The sequence below is a fragment of the Alligator mississippiensis genome, chromosome 2, assembly GCF_030867095.1.
Source record: "Alligator mississippiensis isolate rAllMis1 chromosome 2, rAllMis1, whole genome shotgun sequence".
Taxonomy (NCBI): domain Eukaryota; kingdom Metazoa; phylum Chordata; order Crocodylia; family Alligatoridae; genus Alligator; species Alligator mississippiensis.
Window position 1 is genome coordinate 149,328,354 of NC_081825.1, and position 16,647 is coordinate 149,345,000.

The following is a 16,647-nucleotide window of genomic DNA, read 5'->3' on the forward strand; positions in this document are numbered from 1 at the left end:
TTGCGCACAGCACAGTGGCCATTCCAAAAACTGAAGTTCCAGTCTGTGGGCCACAGTTTGAGTTTTGCAAGATCTCTCCCACCGGGTTTCTGATTTTAGAAAACCAACACAACAGGGGTGTATTGGAGTTTTGCTTACCCAAACAATTAAGGTTCTCAGGCTTATGATAACATATATTCTCTTTGCAGGGTAATGCTTAATACTAAAAATACCCCCAAGCATATCCTTTTCAAATTAAGACACATTTTAGCTTCAAAGGAAATGGATTTTTCTGTGAAACAATACAATGGCATTTTTATTGATATGCCTTACATCACCACAGATTGGCATCTACTAGATGCCAGATTACAGTAGGAAAGGAAAAGTGAAAAGATGCTTCAGCTAGCCTTAAACTGGCTGGTTTGGATACCTACATCATCCTAATCACTGTAGCAGCATGGAGCTTTGCATAGGCTAATCTACTTGATACACACGGTTATGTGAGTTCTGTGCTGCTGTAGCTAGATGGATCCTCACAGCCAAACTAGTTCAGATATTTCTACACTTCAGTGTGTCTTATTCCTACACATAGGGCATGCTTACATGTGCAAGTTGAGCCAGAGTAAACTAATTGAGCACAGTAATTTACACCGACAACAGACAGTACCAATGTCTAATTGGACTATCTGACGGCACTGTAAATTAGTCTGCACTGGCCCAATTGCCATGCACATATAGATGGTGATGCTTTACTGGGCAGTAAATTAGTCTACTGTGCAGAAAGCACACATGTCAACCTACCCACAGTGTTGAAAACAATGGGCCATATCCTCATATGGTGTTAATATGACCATACATTATCCATATTACTTTGCTTAATTTCTGTGGAGCTATACTAATTTACAGATAGCCCACTAAGCTCCTTGAGATGGCTCACTAGACTTACTCTTATTTGTAAAGTCCATAAGGCTTAAGCCACCAGAATGCTTGTAGGAGAATTTAACTAAATGTGATTTTTTTTTAAAGCTACCAAACTGCCTAATTCCCCTCCTCTAATTCCCTCCCACACTCCACACACTGATTTGCTATTTATAGTGTAGCATCTAATGGACAGAGGTGTAACAATTGTTAAATGATTTACTACTCCAAATACATGGCCAATAACAATGAAATACAGAGATTTAACCAAGAAAGAAAAATAACTTTCTATTTATTCTGACAGAGGGTTGAATAATCACCAGATGGAAGTTTATGTTGATGACTGATTGGGCAAACATCCAACAGCCTATCCTTAGTACTATATTGTGGTCAATATCAGGTACAAGCCAAAACCTCTAATCTGGGACCACAGTACACAGCCATCTGGTTTTCCAAGCTAATCTGTTGTCAATCAAACTACACAATTATCTTTTTGTTATTCAAGCTCTTTTTTCTCTGTCAAATTCATTGCTATCTTTTAAAAAAGGAAGTTAACCTCATCAGTTGCTAGCAATATTACCATTCTTGTACTATAACAAAAGGTTCAGAAGCACCTTAACTAAGCATCTTAACTCTTCTACCATTCACAGTAGATCTATGACAGAGAATAAAAATGAAAAGAAATAAAATAGTAACTATAAAATCAGGATCCTCCACTAAGCATCCAATACATGTCACATCACACAGAGATGACTAAATACAGAGCCTTTTAAAAAGAGAGGACCAAAACAAGAAATGGTAGATCTTGATCTTAAAAACTGACATTCACTATTTTAAATATGTGTGTTTCCTTTATTCCGAAGATAATGAGTTAATCCACAGTTAGACTATCATTTCCTATGCTGTAGTCCCAAATCCCATAAAATGCCATTATACAGTTTCATTGCCAGAGAAGAAAACAGCTCAGTGCATCCAAAAGCATTTGTATAGACCTTTCACTTTGCTCCCTAAAAGCTGAGACAACAGTCTTGCTTTTGAAACAGTTGTTAACTGGAAGAGCATTTTGGGTAATGTAATGACAAGCAAATTGCAGGCAATTGAAAAACACTGCATATCGCTGCAACAAGCAATCCGAGGAGCCCATGAAGATAAAACTGATACATGCTGAATGTTTGTAAACGGTCCAAAGCTGTGATTGGAAATCTTGTTTATATTAAAACATACATTAATCATTGTTTTTTATTGAAGGTCAATGTCCTGATCAAATTAATCGTGGCTTTGATGCATGATTAAAGTCATATCAGCACACACCACCATATATATTGTAAAATTAAAATACCTACTGTCACTGCAATTAAGATAGCCTTCTGTTTCACATATGAAAACCCAGCTGCTACATTTTTCATTGTAACAAGACCACTTATGAGAGCTATTAGACTGCAGCTACATCAAAAACAATTTTGCCTGATACCTAAAAAATATATATAGTAATTTTTGTGGTCAAGTATTTGGATGCACTGATATTTACTTATATAAAAAAACAAAACCCCCCCCCACAATTAATAGGGTTCTGAGATCTTCAAAGGAAACTCCTTGGGCTCCCTTATATCAAAAAAATAATAATAAGGATCTAGAACCGCCCCAAATCCCTCATAATAGTAGCCAAGGATCCATTGTACAATATGAGTGGACACGAATCTGACATATTAATCAGTGACAAAATATGTTCCCTAGAGCCCTTAATGCCCCAGCACCATGTTCACCATCACACCTAGAAATGACATCTTGCTATATAAAACCCACACAAGTGTCTAGATCATCCTAGACCCTGAATCTTATTTGCTAACTCATCCCCCAAAGGTAATTTTCATGTAGATATTAATTGCTAAAATGTTTGCCCTATTTTTGTCTTTTGTTCAAACTTTTTTTTTAACTTGCCTCTTGTGAAAGAGAGCAGTTTTCAGTAAATCATGAGGAGAGGCTAACTTTGTACATCCAAAGGGCATATTTGTTTTCCTTCTGCTATCACTTTTCCTCAAATCAATGGCATTTCCTTTATAATGGAATATTTTTTACCCTCAGTAGCTAAGCACCAACCAAAAGTTATATAAAATATAGAAAACATATGTTTTAAATGGTATTAAAAGCTGATTCAGCTCAGTTAGAAAAAAATGTGTTCTTCCCTATACTCCATGCTCCATCCTTGAACATACCTTTAAGTTTGTTGTGTTCTGAGTCAGCTGGGAACAGAGAATCTGGGAAAAGTTTGGGGAAAGTAAGACCAGCATACTTAGGTCGATTCTCAACATAGTTCCGTACTGTGGGCTGTAGCTTCTTCATGAATTCCGGACACGGTGTTCCCAGCTGTTCAATTACCTTATTCCACTGGTCAATATCTGAGTAGAGGTAGTTAAGGAAACAAGAATCCGAAGTCTACTAACTTTTTTGTTTGGTTGGTTTCTGGGAACCCTTAAGGTGCTTAATTCCCTCCCAAGATACTTCTTAGTGCCTTGGTTCAGCATTATGCCTTGAAATTTAGTAAGACCTTTACAGCACCAACTTTGCTTATGTAGAAAAACATTGTACATAGGTGACATCTCCAGATATAGAATCCCTGGTGGTTATTGATGATAATTCTCTTTTGCTTTTAAATCCCAGCTCAATGGCTAATACTGCCCCAGTTCACATCCATGTAAATCATGGACCAAACAATGAAGAATAGATTTTTTCAGTTACTTACTTTATTTAAAGTGGACATAACCATCAAAACATCACCATACAAATGGAAGCTTAGTGGACCACAATGGTAGGAAAAGAGTTCTGCGTAGGACAGGCAATACCCTAAGCTTTTCTTTTCCTTACGAGAGATCAAATATTTTTAAGGTCAGTCTGAGGGAGAAAAAACATATTATTTGGAGGAGTGGACATATTTGCAAGAAGTTCTTGGAAGTGAATCATTAACTAAACTGTTGCATATTGTATCTTTACTGTCCCTAGTAATTTATCCATGTCTACTTTTACTGAAGCTACCATGACACCTATTTAGCAAAAGATTGTTCAGCATTTGGCCTAACAAATACTTCTTACAGGGGAAAGATGTGCCAGACAGACACAGATGTTTTTCTTTCATTTCTTAATGTCATGTATGATGAAGTTAAGCTTAAACACTACTTTGCTACAATGTGTAAGTAACAAGAAACAATTGATGATAAAATCCAGTTTCTACGTGCTTTCATTCTCAAACAAGAAAAACTTTACCATTAGGGATTTCATTGGGCTACTCTTAGTTTTCTTGGAACAATGTCATAGATCCTGGATGATTTGTGGCCCTTCCAGTCATGTTCAGAACATGTCTTACTGTGTCAGGGGGAAAAAAAAAGAAAAAATGTTAATTCAAGAAGATGGTTAGAAACCAGTAAGCATCTCCTTATTACTGCATTCATCACATTAATAATTCAAAAAATGAAACAATATATGAACACACACAGTGATGGACACATTGCTAAGAGATTGTCACATGCTTGTAGTTAAGGGTGCTTCATGACAATATATTAGAAAAAAATAGTTTAATATGTCACTTGTTAAGAAGTGCAATATGAAGTTATCCTCATTTTCACTGCTGTGAATTATTCATTGACATCAATTCCCAATCTGTGTAAGTGCTTTCCAAACACTCAGGGCACTGAAAGAAGTGATATTTGTTGTGCAACTGGCCCCCTGAAAGTGCTCTACATCTGTGTCCTGACAGAAGAGCACAGCTACAGAGCATTTTAAATGTGCTTGATCATGCAACACGTTAACCCCTATCTAATGGGGGTTCAGATGAAGGTGCTCCAAAATGGAGCACCTTCATTATCTTCTGTTAGTTCCTGTGGCAATCAGGGCTGAGCTGATGCAGCCCAGCCCCACTGTCAGTGCTGTCTGCAGGATGGGAAGGGGGAGAAGGGAGGGGAGTGAGTTCAGGGCTGGGGTTTGCCAGCCAGAGCTGGAAGGGTGGGGGGCAGGATTGGAGCCCCTCCACCTCACAGCCCCCCCCCAACACACACAACAGCTCTCTCCCCTCCAGCTCAAGTTGGGCAAACCCCAGCCCTGAGCTCCTTCTCCCTCCACTTATCCCCATCCAATCCTGCAGACAAACTAGATCTGGGAGGGGAGGAAAGTGCTAGAGGAGAGAGGCTGTAGGCAGGCAGCCTCTGTCTGCTGGATTGGCTTCAAATTGAATTCCCCATTCCCTTCAACCAAACATTAAATGTCTACTGGGTTGGGGAGTGGGGGAGAGAGTCACTTGAGCTCATGGCGCTTTCTGTGAAGTGCCATGAGTTACAGCAGGGAGCTGCATGTCTGTAGTTCCCTCAAGAAAAGTGGTCCTTGCTCTGATGAGCTCACAATCTAGAACAGATAGAGAGGCCAAGGAAAAGGAGCTCATAGAAAAATTATTAAAGACCATGAAAAAAAGTTCAGTTTGTGGTCAATTTTAGAATTTTCTAAGGTATTCCAATTTCAAACAAAAAAGAAAATTTCAGAAATGTTCAATAAATTGTAAGATAAAATAAAACTAAATTTGCAGTCAATCAAGACATCAAGATTTCAATAAAATCAAAATTTTCGGTTTAGATTTAGAGCTTTTTCAAAAAACTTTTTCTAATTAAAAAAAAAAAAACTCCTGGGAAATTTTAAAATCAAAAGTCATTTCAAACTAAAAAAGTGAACCACTTTTGTTTTGGAAAATGTCAAAACTGAAGAATTTTCATGGATTTGATTTTCTTATTCAAAATGAAAAAAATAGTAATATCAGCATTGTGAAAAACATTGCCCATGTCTACAATTTATATACATATTCGATTCAACTGGCTCCTGTAATTAAGTATGGCAGCCTTGTATGGACAGAGAGGATGAAAGCAAAGAAAAATAATTAAGGCAAGCAGAGTTACATAGAGCTTTGAAGATGATTGCAAGGTGTTTAAATTGATTTGATAGCAGGTAAAAAGCCAGAAAAGGTATTATGAAAGAGAAGCTACATGATTAAATTGATGAGTAAGAGAGAGGAGTTTAGTTATGGCATCATATATGAACTGACAGGGTCAGTATATGTTTTGGGGAAGCCAGAAAGGATTGATAGTAACACAGAAGGGGGAAACAGAGAATGATTGGAAGGGAAGTTCTGTTTGGCACATGTTCAGTCAAAGCTGACAAGAAGACATCTGAGAGGAGATAGGAGGGAGACACAGGCTGAGATGAAGGAGTTATTTCCATAGCTGAAAGAGAACTCTTAAAGTCATCAACACAGAGATGATGGCAAAAGCAATATGGGTTGATAAGATCATCCCTAAGAAATATAAGGTTAGAGGAGGAAAGGACCCAGGACAAAGCCCCAGGAAGTTGCCACAGACAGCAGGATAAGGGAGTATAGGAAACTTCTTGTCATCTCATTAGTGGTGTCTGTATATTTTGACTTCCAGCATGGCTCCCATTTTTATGGAAAGTCACTGCTCTCATTTATGTCACTATGGAATCACATCCACCACAGAATCCAAGAATACTATTTGGAAAACTTCTGAGAAACTTTGGGGCAGGAGAGGTCTCCTAAATGTACCACTTCAATGTCAAAAGCATCAACAATCCAAAAATTTGTATAATTTTCAAGATGAAACATCACAATGCTCTGCATTCCCCTTATATTTTTTCATGCCTTTTGCAAGTTCAAAAGGCCTTCTTACCTGCCTTGCTTTTTTGTCAGTTGTTTGATTTGAGTGGTTCATTTATCACTGGGTGTATCTACATGAGACGCTTCTGCGCAGTTGTTACTGTGCATTTACTTAGTACTTGTATTAGCAAGTTCTAAATAAATGTGCAGTAACTAGAGTTACTGCATCATCTAGTAATTTGCATCAGCAAATACTTTTTAGGTGACTCTACTGCGCAGTAATGTATAAGCACTGTCTGTGCTGTGACGTGTTACTACACAATATTTTTTGGCTACTGCACAGTCAGCATCTCGTGTACATATGCCCTTTGTTTCCTTATATACTTTTGACTAATCCTCGGCAAACACTACACAAAAAAATACTGTTTACATAATTTGCTTTAATAGTATTCAATAACTTCCTGTCTTTGTTTCCTATGAATATTCAGATGACGAACATTTTGTTCATAGTAATTTTTGTGGAAAGAGAAAGTATTACTTTCTCTACATGAAAGTATTACATTGAGAAATCAGAACCAAATCTCTATCTGCATAGATATTCATACTCATCATCTAGAAGGCTATCTACAGGTGTAAGATTTTAATATTTTATTCAAAACTCAGAGACAGCAAATTTCAAAATCTGAAACTCTCACAGGAGAGAAAAACTATATTTTGTCCCATTCTAATCATTGCACCTGAGGCTATATGCAGTACTTTGGACTCGTGATAGTCCAGAAGGTATACCAGGAGGCATTGCTATCTTGTGGTGAAAACGGGAGATTAGGGGACAAAGCACTTGAGGTTCCATCCTGTTTCTGTCACAGACTTGCCGTAAATTTGAGTAATTCACTGAACATGTCCATGCTGCAATCTTCCTTTCTAGAAAATGGCTAGAAAAACTGCGTGAGGTTTAAACTGGGGCTTAATTATTGTTTAAAAAAACCTTACTTCTATAACTGTAAAGAGTTTTAAGTGCTAAGTACCTAATACTGCACATAATAAAAATCAGTTTCTTGTAATATCTAACATATCTATCACACTATAATGATTAGGAATTTCTTCTATAAAAGATCATGATACCAATTCAACAATGAGGCATGCAAATGACATCAAGTACTATACTGCTAAGTGACTTAAATTTCTTGTTTTCCTATGGAAATCCTTAAAAAGGCTAATTATACACCATGGAATGATCCTTACAAATGGTCACATTTGAGTATAGGGTCTTTCTGTTTCTTTTTCTTCTTCATGACTAACGATATTTTTCTGAAATAAATTCTTTTTTCCCCTTAGATTTAATCTGTTTCCAGGTATTTTTCAAGTGAATGTTTGATTTTTCAATATCTTGAAAACATTTCTCCAATGTCAAATATATGACAACATGCAATAACATCTTGGTTCAATTATGGCCATACAGAATCATCACATTTCTGTGATTTGTTTTGCAGAATTACTGAAACAAATTCATTCCTGGTGAACTTCATGGCGTAACTCCATAGGCATCAATGGTTCTACACCAGGGACAAATTTGTCGATGGATACACATTTCCATCATATCACGATGCAACATCACTGACTTGTATACCTAACAAGGGGAAGGGAGAGACTCATGTATGGTTGAATTATGCAGTGCACAGGGTCTCAATAGTCACAGTCTGAAAAACTCCACGTGCCTACTTGGCATTGCAGAGGCAAAAATCTTTTTATGATCAGTGGACATAACTAATGTTATCAATTCAACAGACAATAAGCTTTAAATTTAAAGGGGGATTTTGAGTTTCAACTCCAAATGCATGAGCTCTGAGTCAAAACTGAAGCGAGGCAAATGGTGGCGTAGATTATATGTAGATAAATGGTTATTTATCCACATATAATCTACACCACCGTTTGCCTCGCATAATTTACATCCCAGCAGAACTAAGGAAAGAAGAATGGTTTTAGGAAATCACCCTATCACGAACAGGCTTAAGTTGAGGGAGGCCTTTCCAGAATCAGCTAAGAAGGAGCATCTATGATTAGTTGTAACAGGGACTCAGGCAGGAGTATGGTAAAAATATAGCATAATCTATACATCCTGCTTTTATAATTGCTTCTGCATATTATCACAATTGCTTTTGCTAAGGCATATATGCTAATGATAGATTTATGAGTAGCACCAAACTTCTGCAGACAGAGCCAGGAACAGATGCAATAAATAACTCCTTACGAGAGATAAGAGAAGAGGGACAGGGAAAGATGCTGATGTGAAGAGATCAGACCCTGACCGAAGGATGACCGCGGGGGGCTTAAGAACTGCCCCTGGGAGGGGATTTAAGATGTAGATGAGACATGTATGTAAACCGTCATAGAACATGTAACTGCTAGACATACGATGCAAGACGTAATGCTAAGTCTGCCAATAATTGCACGACACGTTGAAATCTATTGTTTACATTGACTATAAAAAGAAGTTGCAGACACAGTTTGGGGTCGACTCTGACTTGAGCGGCTCAGCTCCCCGGTCGATCTGTTTGCAAACAATAAATCTGAAATTGGACCTAGCCTGTGTGTGACTCTCTCCTGGGGGTGGATTGGACAAGCCTCCAGGGGCACGAAACTAGCAGTTTGTGCAACAATTTGGCGAGCCAGCCAGGAGAGGCCCTTGGCCCACCCTGGGGTCAACGACGAAAGCAGCAAAGGTGTCTGTGAAGTGTGCACCAGACTGCTTTTGGAGTCTGTCATGGTCACTGGGAACGTGAGTCAGGACACCCGGGAGGTTAAAGGCTCTCCACTGAATGTGTCACCCAGGCTGAGCCAAAGAGACGGCGCCACGGTGTTGGCAGGAGTAAGTATTCACTTTCCTTGTGTCAATTGAGTAGTCTTTCGGGGATTTTTGGAATTTTGGATATTGGTTTTAGTGTTCAGCATAGAGGTCTGAACACTAGCCCCGGGGACTTTGTTCATTTAGAAACATGACCCGCTGACCAGGTCTGGGACTAAGGCTGAGTCTAGCCACCCCGATTCTGCCTGACAAGGTAGTGTCAAACGCAAGGGGGCTCAGCTGGAACCTCGTGACCCAGTGGACAGGGATCTGAGTGATTTTGTATATTGGTTGACACAATGGGTTCGGGTAGCTCCCGGGAAGAAAGCTCTGCAACCCCATTAGGATGCATGCTAAGAAACTTTAGTAAGTTCAAAGGAAATTACGGAATAGAGATGTCAAAGGATAGATTGATTACTTTCTGTCAATTGGAATGGCCATCATTTGAAGTAGGATGACTGGATGTTGGTTCTTTTGATGTGAAGTTGGCTAATGCAGTGTTAGGTGTGATAACAAGGGACGGTCATTGGGATCAGTATCCATATATAGATTGCTGGGTGAGTGCTGTGATGAATCCCATTCCCCCATGGATTCAGAAGTGTAAAGGAAAAATGTGTAAGATATTATTGGCAAAAGATGCTGGGAGAAAGCCCCGAGTCCTCTCTGATTCTGGTAGTGAGGGAGATCTGGCTCAGGGACTAAGGCACAGGAACGAAGCCCGGTCACCGGCCAGTAAAAGCACCAGAGATCAGAAACCATCACCATCACAAGAATCTGGCCCTAGTGCTCCGGAAAAAGGAGACTCAAAGAGCACCCCAGAATCGGCACCCCCATATGAACGTGAAGGGAAAGGTGACTCACCCCCGCAAGAGCCTGAACCAGCTCAGCCCTGGCTACCAGGCCACTGGTCCCCAGCATGGTGTTCGCCCCTCTGGAATGGATGGGTACCAGATAGACCCCCTCGTTCATCCCGTAACCTGGCCCCCAACTATCAGTGTCCCATGAGAGAGGTATTGATAGGGGAAAGGGACACCTCCTTTGTTCATGTGCCTTTCAATACATCAGATTTGTTCAATTGGAAAAATCAGAATCCCTCTTTCAGAGAGGATCCCGAGAAAATGCAAAACTTGTTTCGGTCAGTAGGGCAGACTCACTGCCCCACCTGGGCTGATGTTCAGATGATGTTGCATACCCTTCTGACCTCAGAGAAAAGGCGCTTAGTGCTGGGAACGGCAGATCGAATAGCCAAAGAGCATCTAGAAGGAGTGGGAGGAAATATACGGAACATATGCCCCATTGAGAGTCCCGATTGGAATAACAGTTCAGCGGACGGGAGACAGCATAATCATGATTATTTAGGAATTATAGTGGAAGCTCTGGGCAAGGCAGTGCCATGGGTAACTAATCTCTCCAAATTGTATGAAGTCCACCAGGGGAAGGATGAATCTCCCTCGGTTTTCCTGGAACGTTTGTTCAATGCCTTTAAGAAATTTAGTGACTTGAACCCTGAGGCCCAAGAAAATCAGCGCATGGTGAATCTGATGTTTATTGGGCAGGCAGCCCCAGATATAAGGAAGAAGTTGCAAAAGACTGAGGGGGCAGCGGGTAAACCGCTTTCAGAACTTGTAGAGATTGCATATAAAGTTTATGGGAATTGTGATCAGGTGGCAGAGAGGAGAGAGGAAAAGCGTGGACAGAAACAGATGACCATGCTAGCAGCTGCCTTGGGCAAAAGCGCAAACATTGGCGGGGGATGGAAGGAGAAACCTGAGGGGGGGCAGAAGAAAGGAAAAGGCTGACCTAAGCCTGACGAATGTGCATATTGCCGAGAGAAAGGTCACTGGAAGAGGGATTGCCCTAAGCTGAAAGACAAACAGAGGGAAACTCAGCAGGGGGGCCGCCAGATGCGAGCGGAATCTTCAGGGGAAGATACTAGCTGAAGGAGACCGGGGTCCAAGGCCATCACCCTACGGGCAAGAACTCAGAAGGATCCCATGGTGAAAATAAGGGTAGGTGGCAGAGACTATGAGGCTCTAGTAGATACTGGGCTACCTTTTCTATGCTTCCAATAAAACCTCTTCTAGCTAAAGAAAGCGGAAAGCATGTGACTGTAGAAGGTATAGAGGGAAGACAAACTAGATTGCCTGTATGCAAGCCCCTCCTCACAAAAATTGGGAATACTATGTTAGAGCATGCTTTTATAGTTTCCCCCGCCTGTCCCGTAGCTCTCTTGGGGCGAGATTTACTAACAAAACTCCAAGCTGAAATCTTCTTCCGTGAGGACCAAATTGTAGTGCAACTACCGGTGAAGCAGGGTTCAAATTACCAAATGGCCCTCCGGGCAGCTGAGACTGTCAGAAGCCAAAGGAATTGAGATTTTAGAAAATGTTGATTCATGTGTGTGGGCAGGTGGGACTCCTGCCCGGGCAAAATACATAAATCCAGTCAAGATTCCCCTAAAGGAGGGAGAGGGTCCTGTGTGTGTGAGACAGTATTCTCTGAAGAAAACCACCCGCGCAGGTTTGAAGCCGCTGATTGAAAAATTCAAGCAGTATGGGTGGTTAATAGAGGGATCATCCCCCTTTAATACCCTGATCCTGGGTGTGCCCAAAGCAGATGGTGCCTCCTTCAGGTTAGTGCAAGACTTGAGAGCTGTAAACAAAAAGGTTTTAGTGAATCATCCTATGGTCCCAAATCCACACACCATTCTGACCCAAGTTCCAGCAGATGCCAAGGTGTTTTCTGTGTTAGATTTAAAAGATGCTTTCTTCTCTGTCCCGCTACATAAAGATAGTCAGAAATTGTTTGCCTTTGAATGGGAAGACCCAGACACGTATCATAAGACTCAATTGTTATGGACAGTGTTGCCCCAGGGATTTGTCTCATCCCCCCATATCTTTGGAACAGCATTGCAAAAAGACTTGGAGCACTGGAAAGAGAGACACTCTGAGGTGGCGCTGCTGCAGTATGTTGATGATTTATTGATAACAAGCCCTGATGTGCAGACGGGAAAAAGAGCAACAGAATCCTTGCTGAATACCCTGGGAAAGAAAGGGTATAAAGTGTCACAGGAAAAGGCTCAAATTTGTCAGCCAAAGGTCACCTTTTTGGGTTATGAGATCGAGGAGGGGGCTCAGACTTTGAGTAGAGATCGAATTCAAGCAATACAGGATATGCCTGCCCCCAAAAATCCCAAAGAGCTGTGAGCTTTCCTGGGCCTAACCGGGTTTTGTAGACTGTGGATTCCTGATTATGGGGGAAAAGCCAAACCCCTATATGAGTCCCTCACAAAAGAGGGTCTCACAAATTGGAAATGGACTAAGGAAAACCAACATGCATTTGAGTTATTGAAAGCTGCCCTCTTGCAACCCCCAGCGCTGATGATTCCAAATGGGCGCAAGCCCTATAGACTGTATATGCATGAGAATAAAGGGGTGGCCTCAGGGGTCTTAACTCAACCAGTAGGTCCAACTTGGAAGCCCGTGGGCTACTACTCCAAGGTCCTAGACCCGGTAGCGAAGGGATGGCCTGCATGTTTAAGGGCTGTCGCTGCCACAGCTACTCTTGTGGAGGAGGCCCAAAAGATTGTTATGGGAGCAGATATGGAAATACATACACCCCATGGGGTTCCCCAGATCCTCGGAGGAGAGGGAGGGAAATTTTTAAACCCCTCCAGACAATCCAGATATGAGATGTTTCTCCTATCTAATCCAGGCCTCACCTTCAAGCACACCACTGCTTTGAACCCAGCCACCCTGATGCCAGAACCGGGACCTCCATGCCATGATTGCTTAAAGGTATTGACTCAGACAGTACTAATTCATCCTGACTTGACAGATGACCCACTCGAGGACCCAGAGGAGGAGTTCTTCATAGATGGTTCAAGTAGTGTAATACATGGCGTGCGGCATACGGGGTGTGCTGTGGTAACCTTAACTGAGACTGTATGGAAAGAAAAACTCCCTGCAAACTGGTCAGCACAGGCAGCGGAGCTCACTGCCCTGACATGTGCATTGGTATTAGGAAAAGACAAAAGAGTGAACATTTTTACAGATTCGCGCTATGCTTTTGCCACTGTACATGCCCATGGGTTGTTGTGGAAAGAACGTGGGTTCATCACGGCCTCTGGACAAAAGATTGCAAATGGGCCACAGATTGTAATGCTATTGGAAGCCCTCCGGCTACCGAAAGAGGTGGCCGTGGTGCAAGGCTGCAGACGAGCGCCAGAGAAGGGGAAATGCGAAGGCTGACGTAGCAGCCAAAGAGGCAGCACAGATGGGAGGAGAGACAGTGTTTCAGGGCTCGGCCCATGAGGTGCCCTTTTACTTAGAAGATTGTAAAGCAAAGTATGGCCCAGGATCAGATAAGCTAGCCGCAGAGCTCAAGGCTATTAAGAACCCTCAGGGATGGTGGATTGTACCCAGAGGGAAAGTATTAATACCTCGATGCTTATTGGAAGAGATACTCCACCGGTTACATTATTCCACTCACATGGGAGGCACTGCGATGGGAGACTTGTTAACTCATCAAATGGTGGCTCCAGGACTTTATTTGGAAGCCCAGAGAGTGGTCTCTCAGTGCCTGACCTGTCAAAAGGTAAACCCCAAACCTACAAGACCACCAGCCCCTATGGGAGGAAGACCGTGGGCCCATTATCCCGGACAAGCTTGGCAGATTGACTTTGCTGAACTTCCGAAGTCTGGTCGTTACCGTTATCTGCTAGTATTGGTTGATCAACTAACTGGATGGGTGGAAGCGTACCCCACAAGAACAGCTACCGCATCCACAGTGACACGAGTACTACTCCATGAGATAATACCCCGATTTCTGTTGCCTGAATCCATTGAGTCAGATCAAGGAAGTCATTTTGTGGGGAAAATAGTACAGGAAGTGTCCAAAGCTTTAGATATCAAATGGAAACTCCATGCTCCATGGAGACCCCAGAGTTCAGGTCAGGTGGAGCGCATGAATAGAACACTGAAGGCTATGCTAACAAAAATCTGTATTGAGACTCATTTGAAATGGCCGCAGGCACTCCCACTGGCTTTAACTCGTATTCGTAGCACGCCACGTAGAGGGATTAAATTGTCACCATTTGAATTAATGTTTGGTATGCCTCCCAGAGTCTTGCCAGCGGGGTGGAGGGAACAGGTTACTGTGGATTTGGGGAAATCCAAAATTTGGGAACATGTTATCGCCTTGCAGTCTGTTTTGTCTTCCCTACACAGGTTTGCTGCACCCTTCCAGAGCCTCCCGCTTGATGCACCGATCCACAACTTTAAACCAGGTGACCAGGGCCTGGTACAGAAGTGGAGAAAGAATCCCCTCGCGGAAAGGTGGGAGGGACCCTACCAGGTGCTGCTGACTACACACACAGCTGTTTTCTTATCAAACAGCGATAAGTGGACCCATTGCTCGAGAGTGAAGCCTTTTCATCAGGAGGACACCAACTCCTAGGGTGTGGTCACTCCAGAAGCTGATAACACCCGGGAACAAAAAGCCAACAAATGGAAAAGTGAACCTGCTGGAGATTTAAAGTTACGCTTGCAAAGATGTGGGCCCTAGTCTATTTGTTGAAGCTCTTGTCCCTTTTAGGTATATCAAACCCAGCTATTATGCCCACCTGTTGTAAGTGTCCCCAAAGCGGGGGTGGAACCCTCACTAAGGCTAACTACAAACTTTCAAAGTCTACAATACTTAGTGCCTTCCTGCACCCCATTTCCCAGTGCTGCCCGCATCGAGAAATTATAATTCAATCCGGCAATACAACACCGCTGTGTGTAAAGCCAGACCCAGAAATCTGGTCTGCAGTCCTCAAAGATTGGCCTTCAAGCCTTCAACCTGTCAATAATATATGGGAACCTAAAGGCCCACTTACAAATACATGGGTGGGAAATTCATGGGTGGCCCTTCTTAAAGACTCAGCCCGGGCTCTAACTAACCAAAGTTGTCTTTTGTGTGCGCTTACTCCTGTTTCTAGTGATGAGGGAGTCCCTTTCTTGCCTATCCCCCTCAATAGGACTGGTATAGTCTCAGATTGGGGTTTTAGCCGGAATTTCTCCTTGCGATATAATGGTTCTGGGAGAATTATGGTGGCAAAAGTTACTGGATCTATTTGCATTTCCCAACACGGAAGTGGATTTAAAGTGGGACAGTCAAGGTGCAAGGAAACATGGATTTCTAAGGAAATCACCCCCTGGGAGGGTGCATGGACATGCGCAAATGTCTCACATAACAAGTTTGGAGCTGCCTATTGAGTAAGGAGTGGATTTCAGTTTGGGGCATTAATTGTACCCACTATCGAAATGGTACCAAGGTGAGTGGGAGTTCAACAAAAAGAAGCTCACTAACTCTAACTTTAATGAGCTCTCGTTCCACCATCACAAATGAAGCCTATGGGCTATGGTGGATTTGTGGGCGATGGGCATATAGACAGCTTCCCGCCAATTGGGCTGGGACTTGTTATTTGGGGGCTTTAATTCCGGGTGTTTGGATAACACAACCCAAAACTCATCGAGCCAAACGCAATACTGATGTTTCTTTTGAGGGCATTGCAGCAGGGGGAGGCCAAAAGTGGAAAAATGATGAATGGCCAGCAGAGAGAATCATTCAGTACTATGGTCCAGCAACTTGGAAGCCAAACGTGGTTGGGAGAGAGCCCACATATTTGACAAATCGAATTATTAGACTCCAGGCCGTAGTAGAAATTGTTACCAATAAAACTGCTGCAGCCCTGCATCTGATTGGCAACCAGCTCACTCAACTACATACTGCGGTACTGCAAAACCGCTTAGCTCTTGACTACTTATTTGCAAGTGAAGGAGGGGTGTGCAGGAAGTTGAATTTATCAAATTGTTGTGTTGAAATTGATGATAATGGTGAACTGATAAAGGCCTTAGCAGATGAAATAGAGGAGGTAGCACATGTCCCAGTCCAAACATGGAACGGGTGGAATTTTGATTGGTTTACATCCTGGCTCCCTAATTTTGGATGGTTAAGGGGAGCGTTCTTAATCTTTTGTCTACTAATGTTGATACTTTGTTTGATTCCCTGTATTATACCCTGCATCATGGCTCTTGTGAGACGAACAGTACAGTCGGTCATCAACCGAGAGATGTTTGTGCATTATCAGAAGTTAGCCATAGCTGAAAATTATTAAAATTAGAGTTAGAAAGCATCTTGAGGGGGGAATAATTGTGGTAAAAATATAGCATAATCTATACATCCTGCTTTTATAATTGCTTCTGCATATTATCACAATTGC

At 42.0% G+C, this 16,647-nt stretch overlaps 1 protein-coding gene across 9 annotated transcripts in view; it reads right to left on the reverse strand.

The window, feature by feature from the left end:
- The window catches only part of MAPK10 (mitogen-activated protein kinase 10), a 510,659-nt gene that overhangs the window by 52,621 nt on the left and 441,391 nt on the right, over positions 1 to 16,647 (reverse strand). For all 9 annotated transcript variants that reach the window (XM_019488162.2, XM_019488168.2, XM_059722260.1 and 6 more), the window contains one exon: positions 3,111 to 3,293. In XM_019488162.2, coding sequence (XP_019343707.1) covers positions 3,111 to 3,293 — 183 coding nt within the window. The remainder of the gene's footprint in view (positions 1 to 3,110; positions 3,294 to 16,647) is intronic.